Source organism: Bufo gargarizans, chromosome 1 (assembly GCF_014858855.1).
Source record: "Bufo gargarizans isolate SCDJY-AF-19 chromosome 1, ASM1485885v1, whole genome shotgun sequence".
In the NCBI taxonomy this organism is placed as follows: Eukaryota; Metazoa; Chordata; class Amphibia; order Anura; family Bufonidae; genus Bufo; species Bufo gargarizans.
Window position 1 is genome coordinate 497,657,090 of NC_058080.1, and position 16,048 is coordinate 497,673,137.

Below are 16,048 nucleotides of genomic sequence, written 5' to 3' on the forward strand. Positions count from 1 at the left end.
GCCACACAATATACAGTATACCTCTACGCTGTGCCACGCAATATACAGTATACCGCTACACTGTGCCCCACAATGTACAGTATACCTATACACTGTGCCCCACAATATGGAGTATACCTCTACACTGTGCCACACAATATACAGTATACCTCTACGCTGTGCCACGCAATATACAGTATACCGCTACACTGTGCCCCACAATGTACAGTATACCTATACACTGTGCCCCACAATATACAGTATACCGCTACACTGTGCCACACAATATACAGTATACCGTTACACTGTGTAGTCTGTTCTATAAGCACCATTGTTTTGTGGCGGCAGACAGAAAATAATCTGAAAGTGTCCCTCCCGAGACCAGGCTCTGGATCCGCCACTGGCATGATGCGGCTGTCACGGCCATCTTGATTGCAGAAACTGTGCAGAGTGTCGTGCAGGGTAACATATGATGTCACCATGCCAGCGTGCTGGCCAGGCGCAGAAACACCTCAGTGATGATGTCATCATGTCACTGCACAAGATTTTGCGCGGTGTCTTCAAGATGGCCGCGACAGCCTTTACACGAGCAAATGGATAAGGTGAGTATTTTTTTTTAACCCTGATTAACCCCTGAAATACCTAAACTGTAAACTCAGATGCCTCAATGGGCAATGAACCCGGCATCTGAGGGGTTGATGGGGGTGGCACGCTTGCCGTTCCCTGTCATTGCACCCGTTACATACAAAGAGATGCACTTTGTGATGAAGTAATTTGTCACAAATCAAATTTCTTTGTGAAATTCTGCAAAGCAGACAAATTTAGCTTTTGATAGGTTTGCTCATCACTAGTAAAAACCTATGGTAGATGTATGCTACTGAATAAACTGAAGAGTGAGGGGAATAAACAGGGAAGAGTCAGATATGGTAATATGGTAACCTTGCTTAAAAAGATGTGTTATTCTGGGTTCTGGAATAATGGAGTGAATGGATAACATTGACCTTCATTTTTCTAATCAAGATAAAAAAACTAAAACTAAACCGGTTTAGAAATGTCAAAATCAGAATGTTATTTTCAAACATGTAAATGTGACTGCATTGCGCCGCCTAGTGCCTGTGAAGGTGTATTGCATGAGGAGTTTTCAACATTGCCTATATGTTCATGTTCACCACTGTGCCCCATCACCGAGAGCACACAAGTACAAGGCAGAATCAGACACGGTCAGGCTGGAGATGGATAAAGAGGTGGATGTATCGCTGGTCTCTGACTGGAATTTTTTAGGCTCCAAATCTGGATTCTCACGTTTGAAGCTTGAATAGCTCTTTGCCCCCCTGGCTGAGGCATATACTGCATTTGGTGGGGGTACTGACGATACCAGTGCAGATATGGGGAAGAGCTACTAGATGAATAGTTACAGGATAATGTTACTGTTTCTCCAGGTTTAGCCTCCAGTTGATGTCTTTCTGAGTTGATGGCGTTTCCTAGCACATCATCTGTTATAAGAAGTTGGAGAAAATTAGAATATTTATATTTATTCATATTTATTCATTGAGAACATATAGTACGCGGAATGCATTATAGAAACATCTTTATATCGGAATGGATGTACATACTTACCCACAATGACATAGACTTATATACATGTATACTTACACACATAGGAATATAGTGAGAGATACTGTATCTATTGAGATTAATACTTTGCATTTACCTGATAAAAACCAAACTGCAAGGAATACAATATCCATCACGTAAGACATAACCCTGAACTTTCTCCCCATTCTACAAGTAGAGTATAACGTGCTAGCACAAGACATCACTGATGTGTACAAGTATACCGACTGCTGACTTCTCTCTTATAAGGTGGGAGGATGTGACTGCAGTGCATTTACCCACCAACCCTCTGTCTAAGGACAGTTTCTGCTGTATATACAATACTCAGTCTCCTGTGGAAGCTGTAATTATGGGTTATTATTGACCTTTTCCAGAAAATAGATGTACAGTAGATTTTTATATTATTTTGTTTTTAAGGTCGGCTGGCTATTTCCTTAAAAAAATAAGGTTGTTGCTGGATTTGGTTTATTTAATTGCAGGTTTTTTTGTGCAATATGACATTTTCACTATATAGCAGCAGCATGAAACACACAACTCTGAATGACCAATCCTTCCCTAATTACTTTTCCTGGTAAAACTATGAATCCACCTAATTATGTCCCTATACTCTCCTTATGACACCTATGTTAGTGACTTGTGTCTGTAATAGCTTTTTAGTCAGATGCTGCCAAAACACATATACTCAGACTGTAAGCTACATACAAAATGGCATCTATTCAGCCCAGAGGCTGAAAGATCTTCCAAAATCCTGCCCTTGATTGTCTCACAGTCAATCAGGACAAGCCCCCTACCACTATTTACTCTGAGGGTCATGTAATCTTCCATCTTCATCCTCCCTCATTTTTTTCTGCCAATTTTCACAGTAAAATGGCACTAATGGCATTTTAGCATAATTTATCTGAAGCAAAATGTAAAACTTCGGATTCGTTTGACAGCTGAATATTTGTGAAATAAAAATTGGATGCAAGAGGCCATTACCATACTTACCAACATTTCAGTTGGTAAAATCCGGGCACATAAACTCCGCCCCATTCTAAGTTACAAACTCTAGCATCGAATAGTTTACTGATACTGCGGGGTCATTGGATTATGGCACGGTCCTGAAGACTGCGTATGGCCATCGGACTGGTCTGCAAGAGTTTGGTGACATAACTTAACCTTGTTGGAATTGTTCACCATTGTGCTTGCTATGAAGCTATGGGGTGGGTTGTTTTTTGGATGGATAGTGCCTCTGTAATGGTCATGAATACACACACACATACAGGGGGGAGGGAGTGACCACTGCACTCCACCCTCGCCCCTGACCCTGCCTACTTGCCTCGCAAGTCCTGATGACTGGGGACAACTTGATGGCAGTCCCTAACTTTGTGTGAGTGCAGGGAGGACAAACAGACAACAAACAGAACGAATACGGACGAGTCAAAACCATGACCAGGTTATTGTCTATTCATTTCGGGGGTAAAACATTTCCCTGAGACGCCCCCCCCCGACCTCCCCCCTTCCTACCTTACCATTTTAGTAGTAATAACGACACAGAGACCGATCTTGGATTTAATGGCCACAGCAGCCGTTTATTCCCAAATCTAAATACATAACCATAAATAACGCATAAATTTCCATAGCATTAAATAACAATAAATAACAATAAATAACATTAAATAACATTAAATGCCGTGTTATCTTCCCCACTGACGAGGGAGGTCCTCGAAGCCCCAACTTATTAAACCGCACTTGCCCATACTGGCACCACCGTCCTGCCTCCAGCCGTAAAACGCCAGCTCGGAGACCAATTCACGGACGTCTTCTCCACGAGCCAACTACACCAACCATGGGAGTCCAGCCCCCACCATTGAGGCCCTCCCCTCCTCCATAAGCATCAGTGTCACCAACTTCGAGGACCTCCCCCCGCCAACGACGCGCAACCTGACCCCAACCTTAGGCTTGCGCGTTCCTCCACACCCTCAGTGCTCGCTCAACACCATCTTGTAACCCCAAAGACCAAAGATCAATTCCGACTGCGTTCAGATGAATGCCATCGGCCCTCCAAAAAGCTCCTTCACCCCGTTCCAAATCGATGTGCCGAACAGCCACCGCCCCATTCCTGGCCACAAATTTCCCTATCAGCCTGTTGACCTTGATCCTCGCCTTGTTAAGTCGCTCAACCGACCGCGGTACAATATCTGACCACACCGTGATAGTGCCAGGGAACAAGGACCATAGCCTAAGCAAATCGAATTTGATATCCCTGTATCAACTCCCGGACTGGTCGTGCGCCCAAATCGTTTCCCCCCACATGCAGAACCAATACATCCGGGGGCCTAGTCAATCTAACATACCGGTGAACCTCTCTCATCACTCCACCCCACAACATGCCTCTTACCCCAAGCCAACGGACTTCAGCTACATCCCTATGGAGACCCAGTTGCCGACCATCCGGGCGCACATCCGCCCGAAGGGCACCCCAAAAGACGAAAGAGTGGCCAAGCACCCAAACCAACGCTGGATTGAAGCCTGCAAAACAAACCAGAAAACAAAGTCAATCAATACATACAAAATTAAATGCAACCTAAACGCACATAGGAGCGAAAACGCACTGATTCCCAGCGACCTATTCTCTTAATTACCTCGTCACTCAGGCCCGCCCTTGCTGCCTCAGTCGCCGCCCCAATGCGAAACGAGTGACCCGTAAAGTCACCAGCTGCCATACCCAACTTGAGAATGCAGCGTTTGAACACTGCCACAAACTGATAACGTGATAAATACGAGCCATCCTCATGAGTCAACAGTGGGCCAACCGGGGACATCCCCCCAACACCATACTCCCTCAAACACCGGACCGGGCACATGGAACAACCTGGTACTGCAAACAGCCGAACGTAACTACCCCTCCCTTCCCTATCAGTCTTGGATTTGCGAATACGAATCACTACCTGGTCATGGGACAGGACGACATCCTCCCTCAGTATTCCCCCGCCAATGACCTGCACACTTCTGCACACAAGTTCCCCCAGCCGAAACGCCCCAAAAAAGGCGAGAGAAAAGGCAACCCGAAATAGCATTACCTCCCAAGGCGAATGACAAACCAGCTCCAGCTGCCCCCCAATCCGCAACAAGAGTTGAAAAGAAACCGGCCTCCGTCTATCAGCCGATCGCGCCCCGCGCCTCCAACCTTTCAACACCTGACGTACCAAGAACGCCTTGGTCACATCCGGCCATTGACGTAGCTTGAAACCAAATGCAACACCTGCCAACCATTTATTAAGCCGCGCGACCGACCAGCCCGCCTCCTTAACATGCCCTAGAAACAGTAACAGCGGGACCTCCCCCTCATTAGCAGCGATACCCAGGTCCGAGCACCACGACACCCACTCCTGCCACGCTTTGCCGTACGCTACCCACGTCCCGACACTCATAGAATCCTGCAGCAACCGACCTATGGCTCCTCCAGCAGCCCCCACATGGATTCCGGACACCGCAGACCCTCGAGCTCCGCGTCCGGCGCCAGCTGCCGAAACCGGTCCCACTGCGAACGAGAAAGGGCATCCGCAATACAGTTAGTAACCCCGGGCACATGCACCGCAACAATCCAGGTATTCAATCTCAGGCAAAGTAACACTAAGTGCTGCAACAAACAAATCACTGGCGGCGAGGACGCCGTCATGCCATTGATGATGTCCACAACCCCCAAGTTGTCGCAGTGAAAACGCAGTTTTCTGTCCCTAAAAAAGTCCCCCCACAACACCACTGCCAGCACAATTGGGAAGAGTTCCAAAAGCACCAAGTTCTTAACCCAACCCCGATCCACCCAACACTCCGGCCATGTACCTGCGCACCACTGCCCATGACAATAGACCCCAAAACCGGATACACCCGCCGCGTCTGAAAAAAGGTCAAAATCAAAGTCTTCCACCACGTCACCCAGAACCAAAGACCTCCCATTAAAATGCTGTAAAAAATCAGCCCATACCGCCAAATCCCCTTTAAGCTCCCTGCCCAAACGAATGAAATGATGCGGGGCCTTTACACCAGCCGTAGCCCCCGCCAACCGACGACAAAATATTCTTCCCATGGGTATGATTCTGCATGCAAAATTGAGTTTTCCCAGTAGCGACTGCAAATCCTTTAACCTAATTTTAAGGGACCGCTTAGCCATGTCTACCGCCAACCTCAAATCCACTAACTTATCCTCAGGCAGGCGACATTCTAACCTGTCGGTGTTGATCACTATACCCAGAAAACTCAATTCCGTGGTGGGGCCCACCGTTTTTTCCTCTGCTAGTGGCACCCCAAAGGAATGAAAAACCGCCCTCAACGTATTTAGTAACAGAGAACAAATCCTGGAGCCCGCCGGGCCCAGACAAAGGAAGTCATCCAAATAATGTATAATGCATGAACAACCTGACATGTCGACTACCACCCACTCCAAAAAAGAGCTAAAAGACTCAAAATATGCACAGGACACCGAACAACCCATCGGTAGGCACCTATCCACAAAATAACCTTCCCCCAAAAACAGCCCAACAAGTGCAAACTATCTGGGTGAACGGGCAAGAGGCGAAACGCCGCCTCAATGTCCGTCTTTGCCAATAACGCCCCCGCCCCTAACCGCCGGACCCAGGCCACCGCCGCGTCAAATGAAGTGTACACCACCGAACACAAGTCCGGATCAATACCGTCATTGACCGACGCCCCTTTTGGGTAGGATAGGTGATGAATGAGTCGAAACGAGTTTGGCTCTTTCTTGGGAACTAAACCTAACGGCGATACTCTCAAGTCAGGAAAAGGGGGTTCGACAAAAGGTCCGTCCATACGACCCAACGCCACCTCCCTTTCCAATTTACGCGTAACCACTTCAGGATGTTGTAAAGCGGACCGTAAATTTTTTCGCCCAGAAACAGCTGGCAACGGCGCCGACGGAATATGAAAACCATCCGTAAACCCCACCCGTAAAAACTCCGCCACACCCTGATCCGGGTATCTACTTAGAAAAGGGGCCATCTTTGCTACCTGCACCGGTGTCCTGCCCTTTACCACCGGCATCTCCACCCCTCTGCCTATTGGCCCTAAAACAACGGCTAAATCCATGGTTACCGCCGCAGGAGGAGCATTCATGCTTAAAACGACATTTTGCCCCAAATTTGCAGTTCCCTTCGTTAAAAAGGAAACATAATCCCTTTGCGGAAGCAACTGTAAAAGCTGACTGTCCTGACCCTCCTGCCTCCCCCCGAAAGGACTGGGCCGGGCTCACAGGTGCCATTACCCGCATCCATAGCCCAATATCCTTATGATCCCACCTTATATTATTCCGCACCGCCATCCTCTGTCTGAACTGCTCATCGTAGCGCAGCCATCCAGATCCGCTGTATACCCGACACGCTTCCCCAATAGCGTCCATATAACAGAATAAAGCCGAACAACATTCCGGCTTTTTCTCCCCTATCACGCTGGCCAAAATCGCGAACGCCTGAAGCCAGTTTGAAAAAGTACGTGGGATTAAGCGGAACCTACGTTTTTCCTCTTCCTCTTTTTTGCCATCATCCCGCTTTCCCCTTTCCAAATTAAAACGCTCCAGGGGGAGCAGGGAAAAAATTTCCACATACTCCCCCTTCCAGATACGTTCACGCACGTCTTGTTTCAAATGGGCCCCTAAAGGCCCTTCAAAACAGACATATACTTCGCCACGTGCAGAATCATCAACCTTAAGCCTATCATCCTCACCTCCCGCCTGTACCGAGACTGAAACTGCCTCGCCAGACCTCCCAACCTCCATGCTTGAACCGGCGCTAAGTCCCCCAGCCTCACTATTACCCCCAACCGCCGCCCCGGCACCCACCGACACAATCCCAGGCAGGTCACCGCTCCCCCCAGCATCCCCCCCATGCAGCCTACCCCCAGACACCCCACTGCCAACAGGTCCTGCCCCCCATGCTGTGACTGGTGAGACCCCAGACGCCCCAAAACCGGACACCCAACCCGCCAGGTTGTAAAAAAGCTGTCCTAAATCCCTACCTAAATCCCCCTGTGGGCCCCCCACTGCCCTGGGGCCTAATCTAAAAAGGTCATGCCCGCTCCCAGTGGCCTCACCTAGCTGCCGGGGGGCTGTGGACCCCGCAGCTGAAGATCCTGGATCCAGAATGACGCTCCTGACTTCTGGCCTCTCTTCACCTCTTCCATCCTGCGGCGAGGATCCGGGCTGTAGCAGCATCCCAGCAGTGGTCCATGCTGGATGCGCACGTGGCGGCGGCATCTCTCCTCGGCGTTGTATCCTGCGGCCTGTGCGCGTCCCCAGAATCCGTGCGCACAGCCGCGGCAGATCGGGTCCCACTGTGGCGCCGAGCGGCCTCCCCACGGGTGAGAGGAGCCGCCGTTCCTGGTCCTGGATCCCTGATAGCCTGGAGACAGGGGAGGATTCCGCCTGCTCAGAGAAAGGCCCCGCATGTGCACCAGGATTCCTCCCGCGCCGGGAGGGCCTGGTATTGGGCACTGCTACAGCCCCCCGGCGCGGAGGGTCCCCGGAGGGGCTCCGCACTCTGCGTCTGGACCTGGGGGCCATGTCAGGGCTCAGGCGCGCCGGCGGCCGTACCCGCCGCGGCCGTCTAGCTTGTGGCGGTGAGCTAGGTGTTACTCACCGCCGCCCCCTGCAACACTCCGGACACCTGTTCTTGCAGCCATCCAGGTCCATGTTCCTCTGCAGCCGCGCGCAGACGCTGGATCAGCTCCTCCACAGGCTCCATGATGTGCTCGACAGTTCACTAGAAATTGCAGGTACTGACCTGCCCCTGACCTGACCTTATATAAACTTTTCTCCCGCCTATACCTAACTCCTCCCAGCTCATTCCTTCACTACTCTAACTTTTAAAACTGTTAACCCTCAACGCACCACCTACCCTTCTGCAGCCAAAACCCTGTCATGTCGGCCTCCCCTTAATTGGTGGCCCAGTACGGCCTCCCTGGAAGGCAGCGCAGTACAAAGGAACAAGCAGAGAATGGTCAGGAGAAAGCCAAGGTCGATTACCAGGAGCAGCTAGAAGTACAAAAGACCAGTTCAGGTCTGAAATCATTTTGTGAGGCTTACATAATAGAAACCACACAGAAATGACCCCATTCTAGTAGAAACTGCACACCTCAAGGTATTCAAAACTGATTTTACAAATGTCATTAACCCTTTAGGTGTTCCACAAGAGTTAATGACAAATGGAGCTAAAATTTCAGAATTTAGATTTTTTGGCAAATTTTCTATTTTATCAGTAACAAAGCAAGGGTTAACAGCCAAACCAAATGCTCTATTTATTGCCCTGATTCTGTAGTTTGCAGAAACATCCCATATGTGGCCATAAACTACTGTACGGGCACACAGTAGGGTGTAGAGGGAAAGGTGCACCGTATGGTTTTTGGAAGGCAGATTTTGCTGGACTGATTTATTTACACCATGTCCCTTTTGAAGCCCCCCTGATGCACCCCTAGAGTAGAAACTCCATAAAAATGACCCCATTTTGGAAACTATGGGATAAGGTGGCAGTTTTGTTGGGACTATTTTCAGGGTACATATTATTTTTGGTTTACCAAAAGGTTGCCAAGGTTACCAAAAATAGAAATTCTGACATTTCATCTCCATTTGAAAAAATCTGCTGAGGAACACCTAAAGGGTTAATAAAGTTTGTTAAATCAGTTTTGAATACCTTGAGGGGTGTAGTTTCTTAGATGGGGGTCGCTTTTATGGAGTTTCTATTCTAGGGATGCATCAGGGGGCCTTCAAATGGGACATGGTGCCCAAAATAAAAAGCCATCAAAATCTGCCTTTCAGAAACAATACGGCGTTCCTTTCCTTCTGCGCCCTGCTGTTTGGTCATACAGCTGTTTACGACCACATATGGGGTGTTTCTGTAAACTGCAAAATCAGGGTAATGAATATTATGTTTTGTTTGGCTGTTAACCCTTGTTTTGTTATTGGAATAAAACGGATAAAAATAGAAAATTGGCCCAAAAATTGCTATTTTGGCACCGTTTTATTTTTAATATTTTTTTTTTTTTTACTGTGTTCATCTGAGGGGTTAGGTCATGGGGTATTTTTATAGAGCAGATACTTATGGATGCGGCGACACCTAATATATCTACTTTTTTTATATTTAATTATGTTTTGCACTATATTATCTTTTTATAAACAAAAAAATATTGTTTACATTTTTTTATCTCCATAGTCTAAGAGTAATTATTTTTTTAGATTATCTTAGGTATGGGCTCATTTTTTGCAGTATGAGAGGACAGTTTTATTGCCACTATTTTGGGGGGCATATGACTTTTTAAACGCTGGCTATTACAATTTTTGTGATGTAAGGTGACAAAAAAAAACTTTTTTTGCACTTTTTTTTTTGAACGTGTTCATCTGAGGGGTTAGTTCATGGGGTATTTTTATAGAGCAGATTCTTACTGACGCGGCGATACCTAATATGTCTTTTTTTTATTATTTTAGTTTTACTTTTTTTGAAAAAAAATATATGTTTTAGTGTCTCAAGTCTGAGAACCATAGTTTTTTATCTGATTGTCAGTTGCTAAATTGGGATATAAATTAAGTACTCCATGGAAGTGTGGTACTCCCTGAAGCAACCGTCAATGCAGAGGCCCGGATGATCGGGGCACGTGTCACACTAAGTAGTGGTGTCCTTCCGTATCCTCCTCCTGTGACACACTGCACTTTTTTGGGGTCCGTCCCTTCTTTCCAGTATGGGGGACCACTCCTGGAAAGTGTTGGCCAGTGATGTGTCGGGGGCGCCTCCAGTTCCCGAGGTACTCCGGCCTGCTCTTTTCCGGTCACAAAAGATCAGGGCCTTGAGTAATGCCACATAGAACTGAAGAAATGTCCCTGTGTTGCCAGCGCTCCGGGACAGCACAAAAGAGTTGTACAAGGCAACCTGTACCCAGTAGACCGCAACTTTTTTGTACAATGCCCGGGTTTTGCGCATGGCATTATATGGCTTGAGGACTTGATCACAGAGATCAACTCCTCCCATATTCCGATTGTAGTCGACGATACAATCAGGCTTGAGGGCCGTTGCCGCGGTACCTCGCACAGGGACAGGGGTGATGCCGTTACCATGAATTGTGGACAGTACAAGGACATCCCTCTTGTACTTATCTGACCGGCAATAGGTTTCCACTGATAAGGGCACGGGTCACACTCCTGGGGATAGGTACCTGGAGGGGCTAGGTAGGGAGGCCGCATTGATTTTTCTGCACGGTCCCACAAGCGGACATGGATCTGGCGGCGAGGGACTGGAACAAGGGGATACTAGTATAAAAGTTATCCACGTACAGGTGGTAACCCTTATCTAGCAGTGGGTGCATAAGGTCCCACACAAGTTTCCCGCTAACACCCAGAGTGAGGGGACATTCTGGGTGTTAAATACGGGAATCTCGCACCTCATATACACAAAACTTGTAAGTGTACCCTGAGATACTCTCACAAAGTGTGTACAGTTTCACGCCATACCTAGCCCGCTTAGAGGGAACATACTGGCGGAAATGGAGTCTCCCCTTGACAGCAATGAGAGACTCATCAACCGCGACCTCCCTTCCAGGTACATAGGCCTGTACAAATTTGGCCCCAAAGTGATCGATGACCGCCCTGATTTTGTACAGACGGTCATAGGCAGGATCACCTTGGGGGGGACATGCTGCATTATCTGCATAATGCAGGCATTTCCGGATGGCCTCAAACTAGGAGTGTGTCATGGCAGTACTGTAAAGTGGGGTCTGGTAGAGGACATCCCCACTCCAGTAATGCCTGACACTAGGTTTCTTGACTAGGCCCATGTGCAGCACGAGGCCCCAAAATGTCCTCATCTCGGCTGCACTGACCGGAGTCCAGCCACCAGGCCTACCCAAAAAGGAGCCCGGGTGTTGAGCAACAAACTGTTGGGCATACAGGTTTGTTTGCTCCACTATTAGATTTACAAAGTGGTCACTGAAAAAAAGACTAAAGTAGTCGTATTCAGTGAAGCCCACTGTGGAAATCTGGATTCCTGGTTGGCCTACAAAATCAGGAATCACGGGCTCAAAACACTCTGGTGTATACCAGGCAAGTTCACCAGCAGGGGGCTCCGGTGGACTAAACTGGTTGGCCGGAAAACTAGTACGAGCCCCAGAGCTGCTCGTACTCGTGTGGGCCACAGGGTCCCTAGCATGGCGGTCCCTTTGCTCCGCCTGGCGGCATCTCCGTCGCCGTGGGGGCTCATCATCATCGCTACATGATGAGGAGGACGCGGATGACAAAAGGAAAGTGGGGTCATCCTCTTCCTTACTGGGGCTCTCGGACTCGGAGGCAAGCTGGGTGCATGCCTCCTCTGCCGAGAACATCCGGTGGGCCATAGGGGAGTGTGTGTGCGTGTGTGTGTGTGCAAGCATGATAAACTTTATTTGGTGTTCGTGTGTGTGGGGGCACGGGTGTTCGCGAACTTACCCTAAACCTAACAGACAAAAAAAAAAAAAAAAGGGCAAAAAATTTGAATTCACAGTCAGTGTACTCACAAAAAACAAACTGCTTGCGCCCCCAAAAAGCTGTGGGGGGGGGCAGGGGGCAAACTGCAGCACCCCTGGGGTGTCTAGGGTCACACAGCTGTGCTGTGGACCCCAGACACCCGATTTAGAGTGATGCAATCAAAAACGTTTTGTTTTTTTTCTTCCACTAACTTTCACTGAATATACCTGCCTAACCTAACCCTTCCCTAACCTTTCCCTAAATACCTGGGTGCACAGATAGGGGTGCTGTGGCATAAATGGGGTGCTGGATGATGATCTCTGAACAGATGGGGGTGCTGGCTCTGAGATCCGACGTGCAGCGCTACTCTCTCCTCGGCTCCCGGACTGAAAAGGAGGAAGAGAGGAGCGCTGCAGTAATTTTAACTGCCCGCCCCTGCAGCCGACCAATGGGAGGCGATCCTGAGAGAGAATTGACTTGAATTGACCTGCGGTTTGCTGCGATCACCTACACGGGGGGGGGGGTGGAAGGGTCACAGGACCCCCTGGCGCATTGTGCCCAGGTGCCTGCTCAATGATTTGAGCACGTGCCAGGTTCCGATCACAATCCGCCGAGCTGCGGTGATCAGAAATACATAGGACGTACAGGTATGCCTTGTGTCCTAAAGTACTGGGACATCAGGGCATACTGAGCTATGTCCGGAACAGGTTAAATAGGGAGCCAGAGGGGTCATGTGATGTGGTCAGCATTACATGACTCCTTACATACTACACAGCCAAGCGCAGAGTGATCAGCACGGCACTCACCCTTAAAACCATTAGCATAAATGCGCATAGACGCGCAGGGGCTTGCATAGTATTATAAGGAGTGTGGGCCATGCCGGTCTATGGGCATGAACCTCCCTAGCTGGTACCCAAGACCTCTCCTCGGGTCCATAGCCCTTCCAATGCACCAGATACTGCAAGGAATTACGCACTTTCAAAAAATGTGTGTGTGTGGGGGTGGGGGGGGGGGGGCAGGGGGGCAGGCTGCAGCACACCTGGGTGGTCTAGGGTCACACAGCTGTGTGTGCTGTGGACTCCAGACACCCGATCAGGGTGATGCTAAAAAAAAAAAACTTTTTTTCCCCTAAACTCTCCCTAAGTCTCCCTGCCTAATCTAATCTGTCCCTAAACCTGTCCCTAGGTACCTTTTTAGTGGCACTGTGGTGGCTCAAATGGGGGGTGCTGGGCACAGATGAGGGGTGCTGGGCACAGATGAGGGGTGCTGGTCTCAAAGATCCACGAGGCTCCTCTCTCCACGGCTCCAGGATGCAGTGTGGAGGACGAGAGCAGAGCTGAGGGAAGTTGACCCCTGCCCGCCCGTGCAGTCAATAGGAAGCGATCCTGGGAGGTGATGTCACTGCCACCTCCCTAGATCTAGGGATGGTGATTGGTGATGTATTATCACACCAGTGATCACTATCCTATTCCGGGTTATCAGGTCACCGGAGACCTGAATAACCCGGAAATGCAGCAAACCGCAGGTCTGAATGATTTCAGCAGGCACTCTGTTCCGATCACCACCCGCCGCGCAGCGGTGATCGGAAATTCACAGGGCGTACATGTACGCCCTGTGTCCTTAAGTATCGGGATATCAGGGCGTACCTGTACACTCTGTGTCCCCAAGAGGTTAAAGGGGCATTCACCGTTAATGGGGCGGCCACCGTAAAAGTCACTGTTAAAGGGGCTGTCACCGTTAAAGGGCCGGCGACTGTGAAAGTTACTGTTAAAGAGGTGGCCACTGTGAAAGTCACTGTTAAACGGGTGGTCACCGTTAAAGGGGCGGCCACTGTGAAAGTCACTTTTAAAGGGGCGATCACCGTTAAAGGGGCGGCCATTGTGAAAGTCACTGTTAAAGTGGAGGTCACGGTTAAAGGGGCAGCCACTGTTAAATGGGCGGTCACCATTAAAGAGGCGGCCACTGTGAAAGTCACTGTAATAGGGGCGGTCACTGTTAAAGGGGCGGGCATTGTGAAAGTCACTGTTATTTAATATAAAATTGAAATAAATAAATACCCGAGAAACGCCGGTTTATCAGCTAGTATTGAATAAAATGTGGTGGAAGTGGGAAAAATCAATAGACAGTAAAACTGACCTGTACTACATATATGTAGTTTTTTCTTTTGATTTTAATACTGAATTATTATTATTTTTTTGCGGGAGATCTTTACTTTTTAATGATATCATTTTAGGGTGCATTTGACTTTTTCATAAAATTTTTGGATGAAGGTAAAGTGACCAAAACACAGCAAATTTGCCATTTTGCCTTTTTTTTCCGTTTCACCATTTGCCATATGGGAAAAAATATACTTCTATTTTAATAGTATGGGCGTTTTGCATGTGGCAATGCACTTAATGTGTATTTTTTTATTGTTTACATATTTAAATTTTGGAGAACGGGGGTGATTTGAAATATATATATATATATATATATATATATATATGCACATTTGGCTTAACTGAAATTATTTGTGTATGGGGCAGTTGGAAGATATCGCTTTTGGCCTATAGCTATGGAAATTGTGTGGTCAGCTTAAACCCAAACTCTGTGTTTTAATATAGCTACATAAATTATGTTGTTCTACTCAAGAAAAAAAAAATGCGGTATAGAAATGTCAAAATCAGAATCAGATGTTATTTTCAATCATGTAAATGTGACTGCATTGCGCCGCCTAGTGCCTGTGAAGGTGTATTGCATGAGGAGTTTTTAACATTGCCTATATGCTCATGTTCACCACTGTGCCCCATCACCGAGAGCACACAAGTACAAGGCAGAATCAGACACGGTCAGGCTGGAGATGGATAAAGAGGCGGATGTATCGCTGGTCTCTGACTGGAATTTTTTAGGCTCCAAATCTGGATTCTCACGTTTGAAGCTTGAATAGCTCTTTGCCCCCCGGCTGAGGATATACTGCATTTGGTGGGAGTACTGACGATACCAGTACAGATATGGGGAAGAGCTACTAGATGAATAGTTACAGGATAATGTTACTGTTTCTCCAGGTTTAGCCTCCAGTTGATGTCTTTCTGAGTTGATGGCGTTTCCTAGCACATCATCTGTTATAAGAAGTTGAAGAAAATTTTAATATTTTTATTTATTCATATTTATTCATTGAGAACATATAGTACACTTAATGCATTAAAGAAACATCTTTATATCGGAATGGATGTACATCCTTACCCACAATCACATAGACTTATATACATGTATACTTACACACACACACATGGGAATATAGTGAGAGATACTGTATCTATTGAGATTAATAATTTGCATTTACCTGATAAAAACCAAACTGCAATGAATAGAATATCCATCACGTAAGACATAACTCTGAACTTTCTCCCCATTCTACAAGTAGAGTATAACGTGCTAGCACAAGACATCACTGATGTGTACAAGTATACCGACTGCTGACTTCTCCCCTATAAGGTGGGAGGGTGTGACTGCAGTGCATTTACCCACCAACCCTCTGTCTAAGGACAGTTTCTGCTGTGTATACAATACTCAGTCTCCTGTGGAAGCTGTAATTATGGGTTATTATTAACCTTTTCCAGAAATAGATGTACAGTAGATTTGTATATTATTTTATTTTTAAGGCTGGCTGGCTATTTCCATAAAAAATAAGGTTGTTGCTGGATTTAGTTTATTTAATTGCAGATTTTTTAGTGCAATATGAGATTTTCACAATATATTGAAGCAGCATGAAACACACAACTCTGAATGACCAATCCTTCCCTAATTACTTTTCCTGGTAAAACTCTAAATCCACCTAATTATGTCCCCATACTCTCCCTATGACAGCTATGTTAGTGGCTTGTGTCTGTAATAGCTTTTTAGTCAGAAGCTGCCAAAACACATATACTCAGACTGTAAGCTACATACAAAATGGCATCTATTCAGCCCAGAGGCTGAAAGATCTTCCAAAATCCTGCCCTT

At 47.4% G+C, this 16,048-nt stretch overlaps 1 gene segment (V, D, J or C); it reads right to left on the reverse strand.

Annotated features, from left to right (window-relative positions):
- Positions 1–14,839: 14,839 nt before the first annotated feature.
- On the reverse strand, positions 14,840–15,476 carry LOC122928165. The segment is given in 2 exon segments: positions 14,840–15,165; positions 15,390–15,476. Coding segments are annotated over 2 exon segments (396 nt in total).
- Positions 15,477–16,048: the final 572 nt, after the last annotated feature.